The 17,083-nt window shown below is 40.3% G+C and overlaps 1 protein-coding gene across 2 annotated transcripts in view; it reads right to left on the reverse strand.

Moving 5' to 3' along the window:
- Positions 1-1,097: 1,097 nt before the first annotated feature.
- Positions 1,098-17,083, reverse strand: part of LOC110536959 (trimeric intracellular cation channel type B) — a 32,998-nt gene continuing 17,012 nt past the window's right edge. Inside the window, exons 3-6 of one of the 2 annotated variants that reach the window (XM_021622642.2) lie at positions 9,898-10,103; positions 6,133-6,220; positions 2,901-3,018; positions 1,098-2,186 (exon numbers count right to left, since the gene is read on the reverse strand). In XM_021622642.2, the coding sequence (XP_021478317.2) occupies positions 1,896-2,186; positions 2,901-3,018; positions 6,133-6,220; positions 9,898-10,103 (703 nt within the window). In that variant the 3' untranslated portion in view covers positions 1,098-1,895. The remainder of the gene's footprint in view (positions 2,187-2,900; positions 3,019-6,132; positions 6,221-9,897; positions 10,104-17,083) is intronic. The other variant, XM_021622643.2, reaches the window with a different exon arrangement.

Raw genomic sequence — 17,083 nt, forward strand, 5'->3', positions numbered from 1 at the left:
AGAGAGAGAGAATCCCTGCCTGTAAATGTTACTTTAAACTTCCCAGGGCTCAGAGTTCACCCTGAGACTCAGTACACACACAATAGGTAGATGGTACTCTAATTAACATGCGGAGGTGGTGGCACCTCTGTGGACTTTGATCATTACAGATGGACAGATATCTTCTACAACACTCATTTACTTCTAGTCTTTGAGCACTACCTCTGTTCTTAATTTGTATTCCTGTGGGACTCTTTTCCAAACTCTCTAAGGGTAATCTTGTGAATTTGAAGGGATTTCAGGATTTTATTTTCCTACGCTGCTTAAAGTGGATGAAGTATCAATCACATTCTGATGCTACAATGATGCAATGTTTCACTCTTTTTTCATCTTAAAGGAAGAAAGGTTACGTCTGTGAGCTCCCGTTGGTTTCTGTTCTAAATCAGAGACAACATTAGGGCAATTACAAGCCATAGATAGAGACACAGATAAGGGCAGCACATTGCACAAAATTACATAATTCAAAGAATTGCACCTCTCTTCCAATTAAATGTAAAGCAGACTGAGATATTGATGTATTTCTTCAGCTAAATCTGACCTTTCCTTTGCCTTGTTAAATGTGTCTTGCCCTGGACATGACCACAGCTAACAATAACAACAGCTATAGAACCTTGCCAATGATCAGAATATCATGGAGGAAATACGTGAATATTATCAAATACATTCATAAGAAACTGACTCCACAGAGCATGTAGGCTGTGTATCTGAAAATATGATTCATTTAACTAGGCAAGACAGTTAATCATTTGTTCTTATTTACATTGACGGCCTACCCCGGCCAAAGCCAAACGACGCTTGGCCAATTGTGCGCCACCCTATGGGACTCTGAATCACAGCCAGATGTGATACAGTCTGGATTTGAACCAGGGACTGTAGTGACACCTCTTGCACTGAGATGCAGTACCTTAGACCACTGCTCCACTCGGGAGATACATTACTTGTATGAACTAAAAGTTGATTAACTAAAAAGGTTATAAACTAAAAGGTTTATCACACAGATGTTTACAAATGTCCAAGTTTTTGTATTTCGGTTGTGATAAGAACGACAACAAGTCAGATTAAAGTGCATGTGAACATTTACTTTTCAATAGAATTTAAAGTATTCACAAAAGAGGCAGTGTTTGCAGCAAAGTGCAGCAAAAAGCATTCCATTTAGAAATTCCTGCATTCAAGTGCATTTTCTTAAGCATAAATATAATAGAAGACCTGAGTAATAATTGTATAAATTGTCATGTAAAATCTTAAAACATTTCATAGTAGGAAATGTGCGGGTACATAAAACAGAATATATTATTATTAATATACAGATAAATAGTGGCTGATCAGCATCAGGGACACTATTTTTCACCAAAACTCCGTAGAAAACAGGATGCATCATCGCAGAATTATAAAGCTACGTTACTGTATAATATATTAAAATCAGCACATATTCTATTGCTCATTCTAGAGTGAGACAGACAGACCCAATTCGCTTCCTACTCCTCCCGCTCGCCCATAACTGTTCCATATTTGAAGATCTGAAGGTTCTGGATAGGTATACGATGAACATAAGCAGTGTAGTGGTGAAGCTTCTACCATATTGCTTCCACCTTACAGATCTACAAACATCAAAGGGTTAGGACAAAAAAAGGCGTGGTAGCAAATTGGGACCTATCACAGGATGACAGTGCCACAGGACACAGAGAATAGATTGTCCTAGCCAGGATAAGAAGGGCCGTACAGAATATAAATATAATTTATAGAATGGACAGCCCCATTAAGTGCACCCATGGCTTTACCAGTGAAATTGCAGTGTGCTAAACAACTGTCCGTTCTATAGATTATATTTCTATACAGTACAATGCAGTATAAGGGCTCTAGTCACTCTTCTTGCAGCTCTCTGTCTCAGTGCTCTCCGACTGCACTTTGGCGTTCTTTGGTGAGCCCTTTCCCCTGTTGTGTGCTGCAGTCTTGGACGAGGACCCTGGGGCCTTGGAGGTCTCAGGGACCGCTGCTCTATTTAAACTCTCACCGGGGCCCTTCTTCACTACAGAGGTCTTGGTCTCAGAGGTGAAGGATGGCGATGGCCCGGCAAAGAACGTGCGGTGCACAACAGACTCGATGGGAGCGAAGGGCGAAGAGGAGGAGCCGGTCAGCGTCATACTTGTCTGGGGGGGAAAAGGAATAGATGGAAGGATTTAAAGAGATGGAGAGACAGGATGGAGTGATGAGAATGACTACAACAGTGACTAATAAAGAAGTAGACAAGATTTATCCTATGATTTATCAGATTAAATGTAACTTTAATGAGTTGATGGGAGAACTCTAATCGAACAGTTGGGCGAGTTCTGAGAACCTGTGATTGGATTTGCAAGATGTCAAGAGCAGGAGACATCACTCATTGTGAGAGGATTGAGGAGGAATGATGCAACGAGAAGAAAATGATGCAAAATTCTCCTGCTAGAGGCAATACAAGACTAAAGTTGAGTCATAACTAAATATAAGTATAAGATAGGTCATTCAAATAACATGGACTGGATGTTGTGAGACAGTCAACATGGAGAAAGAATGTTTTTGGATTGCCATAAACTTTATGTATTGGGAGGATTCCCAGAACAAGATTGAAGCCATTTCTGGACTAAAAAGTAGTTGAGATTCTCCATTGAGCATGCTTTTTGGTCCAGGTGTAGGCTTTATCTATCTTGATCCCAGATCTGATTGTGCCACAATGACCATAGGAGTTGGCTATATAGCACAAACAGATCTGGGACTACGCTTGATCTGGGTCCAGGAAACTGGTCCTATGTATTTGTAGAGACCCTGCCCTGTGAGTGTTAGGGTTGAGGGATAGGGCTAGGGTTAGGATCAGGTTAGTGACTGACTTTGTTGACAACAGTGAAGACGGTGTACAGCAGCATGAGGTGGTGCTTCTGGATGGCCAGGTACTGGGTCTGCTGCAGGGCGAACAGCACTGCTCCTATCAGGGTGATCTTAGTAGGGCTGCACACAGTCAGAGGTCAGTCAGGTCAGTAACTTCATCATTATGGCTATGAACAGATCTCTCTCTCTTTTTTCATTGATTTTATTTCACCTTTATTTAACCAGGTAGGCCAGTTGAGAACAAGTTCTCATTTACAACTGCGACCTGGCCAAGATAAAGCAAAGCAGTGCGACAAAAACAACACAGAGTTACACATGGAGTAAAACAAACATACAGTCAATAACACAATAGAAAAATCTATATACAGTGTGTGCAAAATAAATAAGGAGGTAAGGCAATAAATAGGCCAATAGTGGCAAAGTAATTACAATTTAGCAATTTACACTGGAGTGATAGATGTACAGATGAGGATGTGCAAGTAGAAATACTGGTGTGCAAAAGAGCAGAAAAACAAAAACAAAATATGGGGATGTGGTAGGTAGTTGGAAGGAGCTAATTACAGATGGGCTGTGTACAGCTGCAGTGATCGGTAAGCTGCTCTGACAGCTGACGCTTAAAGTTAGTGAGGGAGATATAAGTCTCCAACTTCAGCGATTTTTGCCATTCGTTCCAGTCATTGGCAGCAGAAGGAAGTGGAAGGAAAGGCGGCCAAAGCAGGTGTTGGCTTTGGGGATGACCAGTGAAATAGGTGCTACAGGTGGGTTTTGCTATGGAGACCAGTGAGCTGAGATATTTACCTAGCAAAGACTTATAGATGACCTGGAGCCAGTGGGTTTGGTGACATATATGTAGCGAGGACCAGCCAACGAAAGCATACAGGTCGCAGTGGTGGGCAGTATATGGGGCTTTGGTGACAAAACGGATGGCACTGTGATAGACTGCATCCAATTTGCTGAGTAGAGTGTTGGAGGCTATTTTGTAAATGACATTGCCGAAGTCGAGGATCGGTAGGATGGTCAGTTTTACGAGGGTATGTTTGGCAGCATGAGTGAAGGAGGCTTTGTTGCGAAATAGGAAGCCGATTCTAGATTTAACTTTGGATGCTTCTCCAGGTTCATTTCTCTGTAGGTAATGGCTTTGTTATGGAAGGTTTGGGAATCGCTTCCTTTTAGGTGGTTGTAGAATTAAACGGCTCTTTTCTAGATTTTGATAATTAGCGGATGTCGGCCTAATTCTTCTTTGCATGCATTCTTTGGTGGGTAACTGATTCAAGTATTTTTTGCCAGATCCTAATTGGTATGTCAAATTTTATGTTCCTTTGAATGGCATAGAAGGCCCTTCTTGCCTTGTCTACTTAGCTCATTTACAGCTTTGTGGATGTTACCTGTGGCGCTGATGTTTAGGCCAAGGTATATATAGTTGTTTGTGTGCTCTAGGGCAATGGTGTCTTACTGAGAGTAACTGTCAGGCCCAGGTCTGACAGAAGATCTAGGTGTTGCAGTAGGCCCTCCTTGGTTGTGGACAAGAAGGGTCTCTCTCTCTCTCTCTCTCTCATATGAGAATAAAGACGTGCATTATCATTCATCACAGCGGTTTTAGAGGTCAACGTCTACATACTCAGCCAGCCAGTAACCGATGTGTCACTCAGTGAATCTCCAATTACATAATTTGGTTTCTGTGTACAACATTACACAGACCTAGCCTGGTCTCAGATCAGTTTGTGCTGTAAAGCCTACATCAGAGGTATCAAACTCATTCCACCGGGGGGGTTGAGTGTCTGCAGGTTTTTCTTTTTTTCTTTAAATTAAGACCTAGACAACCAGGTAAAGGTTCCTTAGTAATTAATTACCTTAATTTATCAATCAAGTACAAGGGTGGAGCGAAAACCCGCAGACACTCGACCCTCCATGGAATGAGTTTGACACGTCATTGTAGCAACAGTCATCAAAATTGTCAATTGGTCTTTTTGAACAATTGTAATAAACGCAACAGTTGGACAATGGATGAAGATACTCCAAACCTTCTAACAAATAATGAGTCGAGGGTTTTGTTCGAATTCAGATATTCAATTTATTGTCAAATGTATTATTATTATTTTTTTATCTTAGATTGCAGTCATATATACATTTTGTAATGTTATGAGGTATTTTGTGTTAAAATAAAGAAAATTATATGTGCTTCATTTGCATAAACACCCCGGTGTATTTGCATATTTGCATACATTAACGTAAAGGGGTGGGGCGTGGCTGAAACCACCAAAACCTTGCTCTATCTAGGGGCCTAGGCCTACATGCAATCACCTGTGCTGTATAGACTGCGTCATGAATTACTGTTGTTGTCACGTTCTGCTGCATAATTCAACAAGGTGTGTCAACAGCTGGATGCCCTCAGATTAAAAATCAACATGCTTGGCTCTAGATTACACCTATCAACATGTATACAGACTTTCCAATGTTTGCGAGATCAGACATAACATCACTACAATCTGAATGTTCATTTTCGGGAAGTAGCTTTCATTTCAAGGCATTTCATTGGTAATCATTTCAAGTATATTGAATTATTACTTTTTTCAAATCCACAAAAAATAACACCCATAAAAATAAAGTTATCTTTCTTCTCATGTAAGTGTTGAGATGATGCGTTAAATCCCGACTAAGCTTTATCGTTCTTATAGAGGCAACGGATTCCATTGAGTCCATTTCAGCCATTACTGGGATGTGTTTGACAGGTCATTACAAATCTTTACGTGGTCGTAAAGTTAACGGGGAAAAAAACGACAGAAGTATGAAAGAGTAGCAGGAGTAAAATGAATGCAATGAATCCAGCGAGATTTAAATGACAAGTGGATTTTGCACAGGAAATAGATGGCTGAAAAAAGACAGATCCTCAGGAGGGCGGGTCATGCACGTTGCTAGTCATTGTCATGCCGAACATAGGAGTTAGCTATAAACAATACAAACAGACGTGGGACCAGACTAACACAGACACTCAACACATTATTCTATCCTACTTCTAACTGATCCTACAGTACGAGGCCTCAGAGAGGAGGGGACATACTAACTGATCCTACAGTACGAGGCCTCAGAGAGGAGGGGACATACTAACTGATCCTACAATACGAGGCCTCAGAGAGGAGGGGACATACTAACTGATCCTATAGTTCAAGCCCTGGGAGAGCAGGGGAATTACTAACTGATCCTACAGTACGAGCTCTGGGAGAGGAGGAGACTTACTAGGTCATCTTGAGAAGCTCATTGGTTTCTGGCTTCCAGACTCCTCTGACCAGCTGTTCAAAATTACTGATCAGACCTCCTCCAGCACCTGAAGAGAAAGAGATACGAGCCTGCGTCATTGTCCTGGACTGGTAGAACATCTTTATAGACCCGTTTGTGCTGTCTGGCTCCTATGGTCTGTTTGGCATAAAAAGGAGTTTACTAGAAAGCACAAACAGATCTGCAACCAGGCTAGTAGCTGAATAGCCTTAATGTCTAATAACAACTCAACAAAGTCAAATCAGAAAGCTCTATTTCTTTGTGATGTGTAAGGGCTGCTTGCTATTCAAAGCACAGGTCTGAACAGCGAAACTATAATCTTCAGGATCACAATTAGTGTCAATGCAACCTCATGTTATTTAGAAGCATTCGTACGGACCAAAAGGTCAGGACTAATAACCACAATAGTAATGAGTTTCATTTCCATTACATTCCTGAAACTTGTCTTGTTGATTACCAACAGCCCCCCCCCCCAAAAAAAATGGATTTATAACCAATTTATATTGAATGTGTGAGAGAGAGTTTATATATCTGCGTGTGTGTACTAGATCTGGCCATATCTTTCACATGCTTGTACACGCACAGTGCTACTGGTGATGTAGTGGTAAAAAATAACAATAGGTGGGTAAACTCTGACTGTTGGTCGCAGTGAAAGAGGTAACGCTGCCTATACTTTCAATGCATTTTCCTGCAAAACGTGGGTAAACTGTATATACTTGTGTTTACTCTGAACTACACCACTGTGTAGTGGTTCCCTAGCATAGTGCATGGTGGCCAGAGGTTCACAGAATCAAATCAAATTGTATTTGTCACTTGCGCAACAACAGGTATAGGTAGACAACAGATGTAGGTAGACCTTACAGTGAAATGCTTACTTACAAGCCCTTAATCTGTATGGTTCTGTGTATTGCATTCATAACGCATACACAAAAGTATTTGGACACCTGCTTGTCGAACATCTCATTCCAAAATCATGTTGGGCGATTAGGTCTGGTCCGCAGTCGGCGTTACAATTCATCCCAAAAATGTTCGTGGGGTTGAGGTCAGGGCTCTGTGCAGGCCAGTCAAGTTCTTCACACCGATATTGACAAACCATTTCTGTATGGACTTCGCATTGTGCACTGGGGCATTATTATACTGAAACAGGAAAGGGCCTTCCCCAAACTGTTGGTAGCAAAGTTGGAAGCACAGAATCGCCTAGAATGTCATTGTATGCTTTAGAGTTAAGATTTCCCTTCACTGGAACTAAGGGACCTAGCTCGAACCATGAAAAACAGCCCCAGACCGTTATTCCTTCTCCACCAAACTTTACGGTTGACACTATACATTCGGGCAGGTTGTGCATCCCACCAAACTCAGATTCCTCCGTCGAACTGCCTGATGGTGAAGCGTGATTCATCACATCTCCAGAGTCCAATGGCAGCTAGCGTTACACCACTCCAGCCGACACTTGGCATTGCGCATGGTGAACAAAGGGTTGTGTGCAGCTGCTCGGCCATGGAAACCCATTTCATGAAGCTACCGACGAACAGCTCTTGTGCTGACGTTGCTTCCAGAGGCAGTTTGGAACTCGATAGTGAGTGATGCAACCAAGAACAGACAATTTTTATTCGCTACGCACTTCAGCACTCTGTGGTCTCATTCTGTGAGCTCGTGTGGCCTACCACTTAGAGGCTGAGCCGTTGCTGCTCCTAGACGTTTCCACTTCACAATAACAGCACTTACAGTTGACCGGGGCAGATCTAACAAGGCAGAAATTTGACGAACGGTGCCACATTGAAAGTCACTGAAAGTCCATTCTACTGCCAATTTTTGTCTATAAAGATTCCATGACTGTGTGCTCGATTTTATTCACCTGTCAGCAACGGGTGTGGCTGAAATAGCCTAATCCAATAACTTGAATGGGTGTCCACATACTTTTGGCCATGTCATGTACTTGTCAGTAGACAATAAACAAAGATACTTACCTTAAAAACAAATTATACTATACCATGAAGAGAGACTTGTCTGTGTATATATATATATATATATATATACACAGACAAGTCTCTCTTCATGGTATAGTATAATGCAGTATTCGGCCCCCTTGAACTTTGCGACCTTTTGCCACATTTCAGGCTTCAAACATAAAGATATAAAACTGTATTTTTTTGTGAAGAATCAACAACAAGTGGGACACAATCATGAAGTGGAACGACATTTATTGGATATTTCAAACTTTTTTAACAAATCAAAAACTGAAAAATTGGGCGTGCAAAATTATTCAGCCCCCTTAAGTTAATACTTTGTAGCGCCACCTTTTGCTGCGATTACAGCTGTAAGTCGCTTGGGGTATGTCTCTATCAGTTTTGCACATCGAGAGACTGAAATGTTTTCCCATTCCTCCTTGCAAAACAGCTCGAGCTCAGTGAGGTTGGATGGAGAGCATTTGTGAACAGCAGTTTTCAGTTCTTTCCACAGATTCTCGATTGGATTCAGGTCTGGACTTTGACTTGGCCATTCTAACACCTGGATATGTTTATTTTTGAACCCTTCCATTGTAGATTTTGCTTTATGTTTTGGATCATTGTCTTGTTGGAAGACAAATCTCCATCCCAGTCTCAGGTCTTTTGCAGACTCCATCAGGTTTTCTTCCAGAATGGTCCTGTATTTGGCTCCATCCATCCATCTTCCCATCAATTTTAACCATCTTCCCTGTCCCTCCTGAGGAAAAGCAGGCCCAAACCATGATGCTGCCACCACCATGTTTGACAGTGGGGATGGTGTGTTCAGCTGTGTTGCTTTTACGCCAAACATAACGTTTTGCATTGTTGCCAAAAAGTTCCAATTTTGGTTTCATCTGACCAGAGCACCTTCTTCCACATGTTTGGTGTGTCTCCCAGGTGGCTTGTGGCAAACTTTAAACGACACTTTTTATGGATATCTTTAAGAAATGGCTTTCTTCTTGCCACTCTTCCATAAAGGCCAGATTTGTGCAATATACGACTGATTGATGTCCTATGGACAGAGTCTCCCACCTCAGCTGTAGATCTCTGCAGTTCATCCAGAGTGATCATGGGCCTCTTGGCTGCATCTCTGATCAGTCTTCTCCTTGTATGAGCTGAAAGTTTAGAGGGACGGCCAGGTCTTGGTAGATTTGCAGTGGTCTGATACTCCTTCCATTTCAATATTATCGCTTGCACAGTGCTCCTTGGGATGTTTAAAGCTTGGGAAATCTTTTTGTATCCAAATCCGGCTTTAAACTTCTTCACAACAGTATCTCGGACCTGCCTGGTGTGTTCCTTGTTCTTCATGATGCTCTGTGCGCTTTTAACGGACCTCTGAGACTATCACAGTGCAGGTGCATTTATACGGAGACTTGATTACACACAGGTGGATTGTATTTATCATCATTAGTCATTTAGGTCAACATTGGATCATTCAGAGATCCTCACTGAACTTCTGGAGAGAGTTTGCTGCACTGAAAGTAAAGGGGCTGAATAATTTTGCACGCCCAATTTTTCAGTTTTTGATTTGTTAAAAAAGTGGGAAATATCCAATAAATGTCATTCCACTTCATGATTGTGTCCCACTTGTTGTTAAATCTTCACAAAAAAATACAGTTTTATATCTTTATGTTTGAAGCCTGAAATGTGGCAAAAGGTCGCAAAGTTCAAGGGGACCGAATACTTTCGCAAGGCACTGTATATATATGTACAGTATATATTAAAAAAGTGATATTCCTACCTTTAGCCCATCCTATAGCGATCATCACCAGCAGTCCATCCTTGTACTTGCTGTGTGCCTCAGCCACGCCCCCCAGGACTTTCCATGTGCGGGTCACCTCCTTCATGCCCGTCAGCACCAGACGCACAGGGAAGAGGGCAGTACAGGAGTACACCATGTCCTGAGGGCAGTAGAACACCAGGTACCTAGAATATAAGACACATAGACTTCATTTCCCCCCCCCCAATGTTGTTATGAATATCACGATCAACAACAGAATAAACCAATTTTGAATTACATTCATTCTAATGACATTTCTCAACACCTAATGTCAAGCAAATTACACTCACTGGAGTATCTGACATAGGCTTTGAAAAATCTGGCTACCAGTCAATAGGCTACCAGCCAATAGGCTACCAGTCAATAGACTACATAGGCTACCAGTCAATAGACTACCAGTCAATAGGCTACCAGTCAACAGGCTACCAGTCAATAGGCTACCAGTGCGGCAAGTGGTGCTGGCTGCTGGTAAGCTTTCTTGACTTAATACATTTTTGCCAACACATGGCTAACCTTTGTTTACCAGCTAAACAGCTGCTCTTAATGAACATGCCTATAAACTTGAAAGGTAACTCCTATGTTAGAGTTTATCCTTCCTCTTCCAATTATGCTGAACAAAAATATAAACGCAACAGGTAAAGTGTTGGTACTATGTTTCATGAGCTGAAATAAAAATAATTCTGACAAAAAGCTTATTTCTCTCAAATGTATTTATTTAACTAGGCAAGTCAGTTAAGAACTAATTCTTATTTTCAATGACAGCCTAGGAACAGTGGGTTAACTGCCTTGTTCAGGGGCAGAACGACAGATTTTTGCCTTGGCAGCTCAGGGATTCAATCTAGTAACCTTTCGGTTATTGGCCCAATGCTCTAACCACTAGGCTACCTGTTTGTAATATAATCAATCCCCCTGACAGATATGGCATATCAAGAAGCTGATTAAACACCATGATCATTACACCGGTGCACCGTCTGCTGGGGATAATAAAAGGCCACTTTAAAATGTGCTGTTGTGTCACACAACACCACAGATGTCTCTAGTTGAGGGAGCGTGCGATTTGCATGCTGACTGCAGGAATGTCCACCAGAGCTGTTGCCAGAGAATTGAATGTTTATTTCTCTGCCACGCCAGGACCTCCACATCCGGCTTCTTCACCTGTGGGACCCCTGCCCAGTCATGTGAAATCCATAGATTAGGGCCTAATTAATGTATTTATATTGACTGATTTCCTTATATGAACTGTAACTCGGTAAAATCTTTGAAATTGTTGCATGTTGCGTTTATATTTTTGAGGATGTAAAAACAATGAAGTAATATCTACTGTCTCTATTTATTTGAAAATGTTGATGACTTCCCCTTGCCATTATCATTCCCCTGATGATAAGACAAGACATGTGACGAGCGTTTTTCTAACATATGATGTGACCCCCTTGGTCGCCGGGCGGGGGGGGGTTGCCGGGCGGGGGTCGCCGGGCGGGGGGGTTGCCGGGCGGGTGGAGGTCGCCGGGCGGGGGTCGCCGGGCAAGAATATACAGTCAGGAAGTAGTAAACTGAATAAATACAATATTCACGTCCCACTGGAGAACAAATCGATCCTTGCAATGCCTGACAAATACTGCACAGTTGACAAAGTTATAAAAAAAAAAAAAGCAAACACTGATGATTCTGTTTTGGGTTTTCTATGATGTGCATTGCCTGGCTTGAGCTTGTGTGTTGATATGATACAGTGATTCATCGTCTCAGGCTGGAGCATGGCTAATGGCTGAATAACTGGCTTATTGTCCATTCCTCTGTGTGGTCATTTACCCGCTCATTTGTATATTCTGTCACACTAGCGCATAGTCACAATCATCCAATGTGGATGCTATCTAAATCAGAGGAGGTTGGTGGGAGGAGCTATAGGAGGACAGGCTTATTGTAATGGCTAGAATGGAATGGTTTCAAACACATCAAACAAATGGATGCCACATGTTTGACTCCATTCCATTAATTCCATTCCAGCCATTACAATGAGCCCGTCCTCAAATAGCTCTACCCACCAGCCTCCACTGATCAAAACATCCCTAATATGGCTACTACTTAGTTGTATTTTAGTAGGGATCCCCATTAGCTGCTCTCAAGGCAGAAGCCACTCTTCCATTTTACTTATACAGTATAATGCAAAAGGTAAACAGAACCTGACAAACAAAGGTTCTTAAATATCCATATCTAATTGAAATATTACACAATCTATGTGTAAATTTAATATTGGATTGAGACAAAATAAACAAACAATCTAGTTCAACAGTCAGTAAGCTACTCTATAAAAAAATACTGGCAGAAACTCAAACAGGAAGTATCCGTGCTAAGGTCTGTTCAACGTTGGTCTGACCAATCGGAATGCATGCTTCAAGATCGTTTTGATCACGCGTACTGGGATATGTTCCGGGTTGCCTCTGAGAATAACATTGACGTATACACAGACACGGTGACTGAGTTTATCAGGAAGTGTATAGGGGATGTTGTTCCCACTGTGACTTTTTAAAACCTAACAAAACCAAGAAATGTGGATAGAGGTGATAGAGCAACGACCCTGGAATAAAAAACATAATGTGTAGGGTAGAGTGAGGGTTGGTTTTACAAGTTTACTCGCTCTGGATTGTCAGTACTACACGTGTTCTTGGCTGTTGTGCCGTGGTTGTGTCGGAATCGATTGTGAGTTGAACTTGAGTATGCCTTCCCATAAGGGAGACCCCGGGGTTGGCTTGCGGTCGGCTCTGGCACAGCCATGGCACGACACAACAGGATATAATGTGATGCCTAAGACAAATTCTGACTTGCAGTCATTAGCGGCTGTTTGAATCGATGTTCCTTTTTTTTGTCAGAATACAACAGGTTATAATGAGGACTACATGAAATATGTCTTGCATGTAATGGACCTTTTTTCTTTTTAAAGGGACTGGTCTTGTGATATATTTAGGTTGTTTTCTCTTCTGTTTTTCATATATTTACTTTTTTTTAATGAACAATTGCATCCAATGAACTGAGCAGCCTGGGCTGACATGCTTATAGCTTTGCTAGAACTTTCAAATATGAGCAGGCATGTATAAGATTGTGCTGTTATTATCTATATTGCTATGATCTATTATTGTTTTATTTTTTTTGTTACTATTTTTCCATGTTATTTGTTTAGTTCTCTTAGGCATTCTCATAGACAATTATGTTATTATGGGACTGCCCATATTTCCCTCTGGCCAATGCAAATTGGCGGCCAAGTGTATGCCTTAGGACGCAAAGGTGCGTCATAAGTCAGGGAGATGATCTGATGGTCTTAGTGACAACAGACCTAGATATGGGGGGAGGTTTTAGTGGGTGGAATATTAGGACAATTGGATGTTTACCAAGTTGCAGCTACAGTATGCTTAACAGTGCACATTATTATGGTACAGCTATATGGACACTTAATCATCGTGGCGCTTTTTAATGGTAAGTTTACAAACATTGGTTGTGGTAAGTATAATTGACACTTGGGTATCGTTATGGTAAGTGGGGAAATAAGTATTGCAAGTTATAATTGTAATGGCTTAGCAGATCATAAAAAAAGAAGATCCATTTTTACATGGCATTCAGTATAATACTCATCACTAAAACAAAAGCAGTGTAGGTCAGAAGAGATGAGACTAATAAAGGAAATTGAGGAAGTAAAACCACAGGTAGATGGAAATGGAAACTGTACTATAGAGGCACAAGATAGGTTAGAGGAAAAACGCAAAGAAACTCAGGGACTTATTCAACAACCATCAAGTGTAATGTATTCCAAAAATAAAGTGAATTGGATGGACAATGGGGGAAAAAATTCACAACATTTTCCTTGAATCTTCAACACGGAAATTCTACCAAAAATAATTTACAGAAACGTTACAAAATGATGGAGTTATCCATGATTCACCAAATTATATTTTGAAAGAGGAAGCTAAATATTTTAATATTTATATATTTATATATTCTTTTCAGTCTCCTCCATCTCCACTGATTGATGTTAACTGTAAGGATGTATTTCCTAATAATAATAATAATAATAATAATGTAAAAATTAACACATTTACAGAAAGACTGGTGTGAAGGTCAACTTACAGATGAGGAACTTTGAGGCAATCAAATCTTTTCAGTCTGGAAAAACACCAGGGCTTGACGGTATACCAGTAGAGGCACAGTTGAAGTCAGAAGTTTACATAAACATAGGTTAGAGTCATTAAAACTCGTTTTTCAACCACTACACAAATTTCTGTTAACAAACTATAGTTTTGGCAAGTCGGTTAGGACATCTACTTTGTGCACGACACAAATCATTTTTCCAACAATTGTTTACAGACAGATTTTTTCACTTATAATTCACTGTATCACAATTCCAGTGGGTCAGAAGTTTACATACACTATGTTTACTGTGCCATTAAACAGCTTGAAAAATTCCAGAAAAGGATGTCATGGCTTTAGAAGCTTCTGATAGGCTAATTGACATCATTTGAGTCAATTTGAGGTGTACCTGTGGATGTATTTCAAGGCCAATCTTCAAACTCAAAGCCTCTTTGCTTGACATCATGGGGAAATCAAAAGAAATCAGCCAAGACCTCAGAAAAGGCTACCCACAACATTTGACCCAAGTTAAACAATTTAAAGGCAATGCTACCAAATACTAATTGAGTGTATGTAAACTTCTGACACACTGAGAATGTGAAAACTGAAATAAAACTGAAATAAATCATTCTCTCTACTATTATTCTGACATTTCACATTCTTAAAATAAAGTGGTGATCCTAACTGACCAAAGACAGGGAATTTTTACTAGGATTATATGTAAGGAATTGTGAAAAACTGAGTTTAAATGTATTTGGCCAAGGTGTAATGTAAACTTCCAACTTCAACTCTATGTAAATGTGATATTTCAGTTTATTTAAAAAAATGTATTAGCAAAACCTTTTGGTTTGTCATTATGGGGTAATGTGTGTAGATTGATGAGGTGGGGGGGGGGGGGATTGTTTTAATCAATTTTAGAACAAGACTGGAACCTAACAAAATGTGGGAAAAGTAAGGGGGGCTGAATATTTTCCAAAGACACTTTATATACTGAACTCTAGTCAATGCCATCCCATTCAACTATTGCTCTATATATACTATTCTATCCTACTTATTCTACAGATATACCTACTCATTCAAGGGTTTTTCTTTAGTTTTACTACTTTATACATTGTAGAATAATAGTGAAGACATCAAAACTATGAAATAACACATATGGAGTCATATAGGAACCAAAAAAAGTGTTAAACAAATCTAAATATATTTTATATTTGAGATTCTTAACATAACCACCATTTGCCTTGATGACAGCTTTGCACACTCTTGGTATTCTCTCAACCAGCTTCACCTGCAATGCTTTTTCAAACAGTCTTGAAGGAGTTCCCACATATGTTGAGCACTTGTTGGCTGCTTTTCCTTCACTCTGCGGTCCGACTCATCCCAAACCATCTCAATTGGGTTGAGGTCAGGTGATTGTGGAGACCAGGTCATCTGATGCAGCACTCATCACTCTCCTTCTTGGTCAAATATCCCTTACACAGCCTGGAGGTGTGTTGGGCCATTGTCCTGTTGAAAAACAAATGATAGTCCCACTAAGCCCAAACCAGATGGGATAGCGTATCGCTGCAGAATTCTGTGGTAGCCATGCTGGTTAAATGTGCCTTGAATTCTAAATAAATCACATACAGTGTCACCAGCAAAGCATCCCCAGACCATAACACCATCTCCTCCATGCTTTACGGTGGGAAATACACATGCAGAGATCCTCCGTTCACCCGCACCACGTCTCACAAAGACACGGCGGTTGGAACCAAAAATCTCCAATTTGGACTCCTGACCAAAGGACATATTTCTCCCGGTCTAATGTCCATTGCTCATGTTTCTTGGCCCAAGCAAGTCTCTTCTTCTTATTAGTGTCCTTAAGTCATTGTTTCTTTGCTGCAATTTGACCATGAAGGCCTGATTCACACAGTCTCCTCTGAACAGTTGATGTTGAGATGTGTCTATTACTTGAACTCAGTGAAGCATTTATCTGGGCTGCAATTTCTGAGGCTGGTAACTCTAATGAACTTATCCTCTGCAGCAGAGGTAACTGGGTCTTCCTTTCCTGTGGCAGTCCTCATGAGAGTCAGTTTAATCATAGTGCTTGATAGTTTTTGTGACTGCACTTGAAGAAACTTTCAAAGTTCTTGAAATTTTCCGGATTGACTGACCTTCATGTCTTAATGTAATAAATGGACTGTTGTTTCTCTTTGCTTATTTGAGCTGTTCTTGCCATAATATGAATTTGGTCTTTTACCAAATAGGGCTATCTTCTGTGTACCACCCCTACCTTGTCACAACACAACTGATTTGCTCAAACGCATTAAGAAAGAAAGAAATTACACAAATTCACTTTTAAGAAGGCACCCGTTAAAATAAATGCATTCCAGGTGACAACCTCATGAAGCTGGCTGAGAGAACGCCAAGAGTGTGCAAAGCTGTCATAAAGGCAAACGGTGGCTATTTGAAGAATCTCAAATATAAAATATACTTTGATTTGTTTAACACTTTGTTTACTATATGATTACATGTGTTATTTCACAGTTTTGATGTCTTCACTATTATTCTACAATGGTAAAAAAAAAAAGTAAAATAAAGAAAAAACCTTTAATGAGTAGGTGTTCTAAAACTTTTGACCAGTAGTGTATACTAAATATTCTACCCACATACTGTTCATAATCCTTTATATATATATATATATATATATATATATATATATATATATATATATATATATATATATATATATATGTACATATTTATTTATTTATTTTCTGGACCCCCGACATTGGTCATCCTAATATTTATATATTTCTTAATTCCATTATTTTACTTTTAGATCTGTGTGTATTGTTGTGAATTGTTAGATATTACTGCCCTGCTGGAGCTAGGAACACAAGCATTTCACTACACCTACAATAACATCTGCTAAACATGTGTATGTGACCATTAGCTTTTGATTTGAAATTCATGTTGGCTTTCAGCCCAGCAGAGGGCACTAAAACGCTATGGTATTGAAGAGGAAGCATGGTGGATGTTTTTTAATCAAGGA

Source organism: Oncorhynchus mykiss, chromosome 12 (assembly GCF_013265735.2).
Source record: "Oncorhynchus mykiss isolate Arlee chromosome 12, USDA_OmykA_1.1, whole genome shotgun sequence".
Lineage (NCBI taxonomy): Eukaryota > Metazoa > Chordata > Actinopteri > Salmoniformes > Salmonidae > Oncorhynchus > Oncorhynchus mykiss.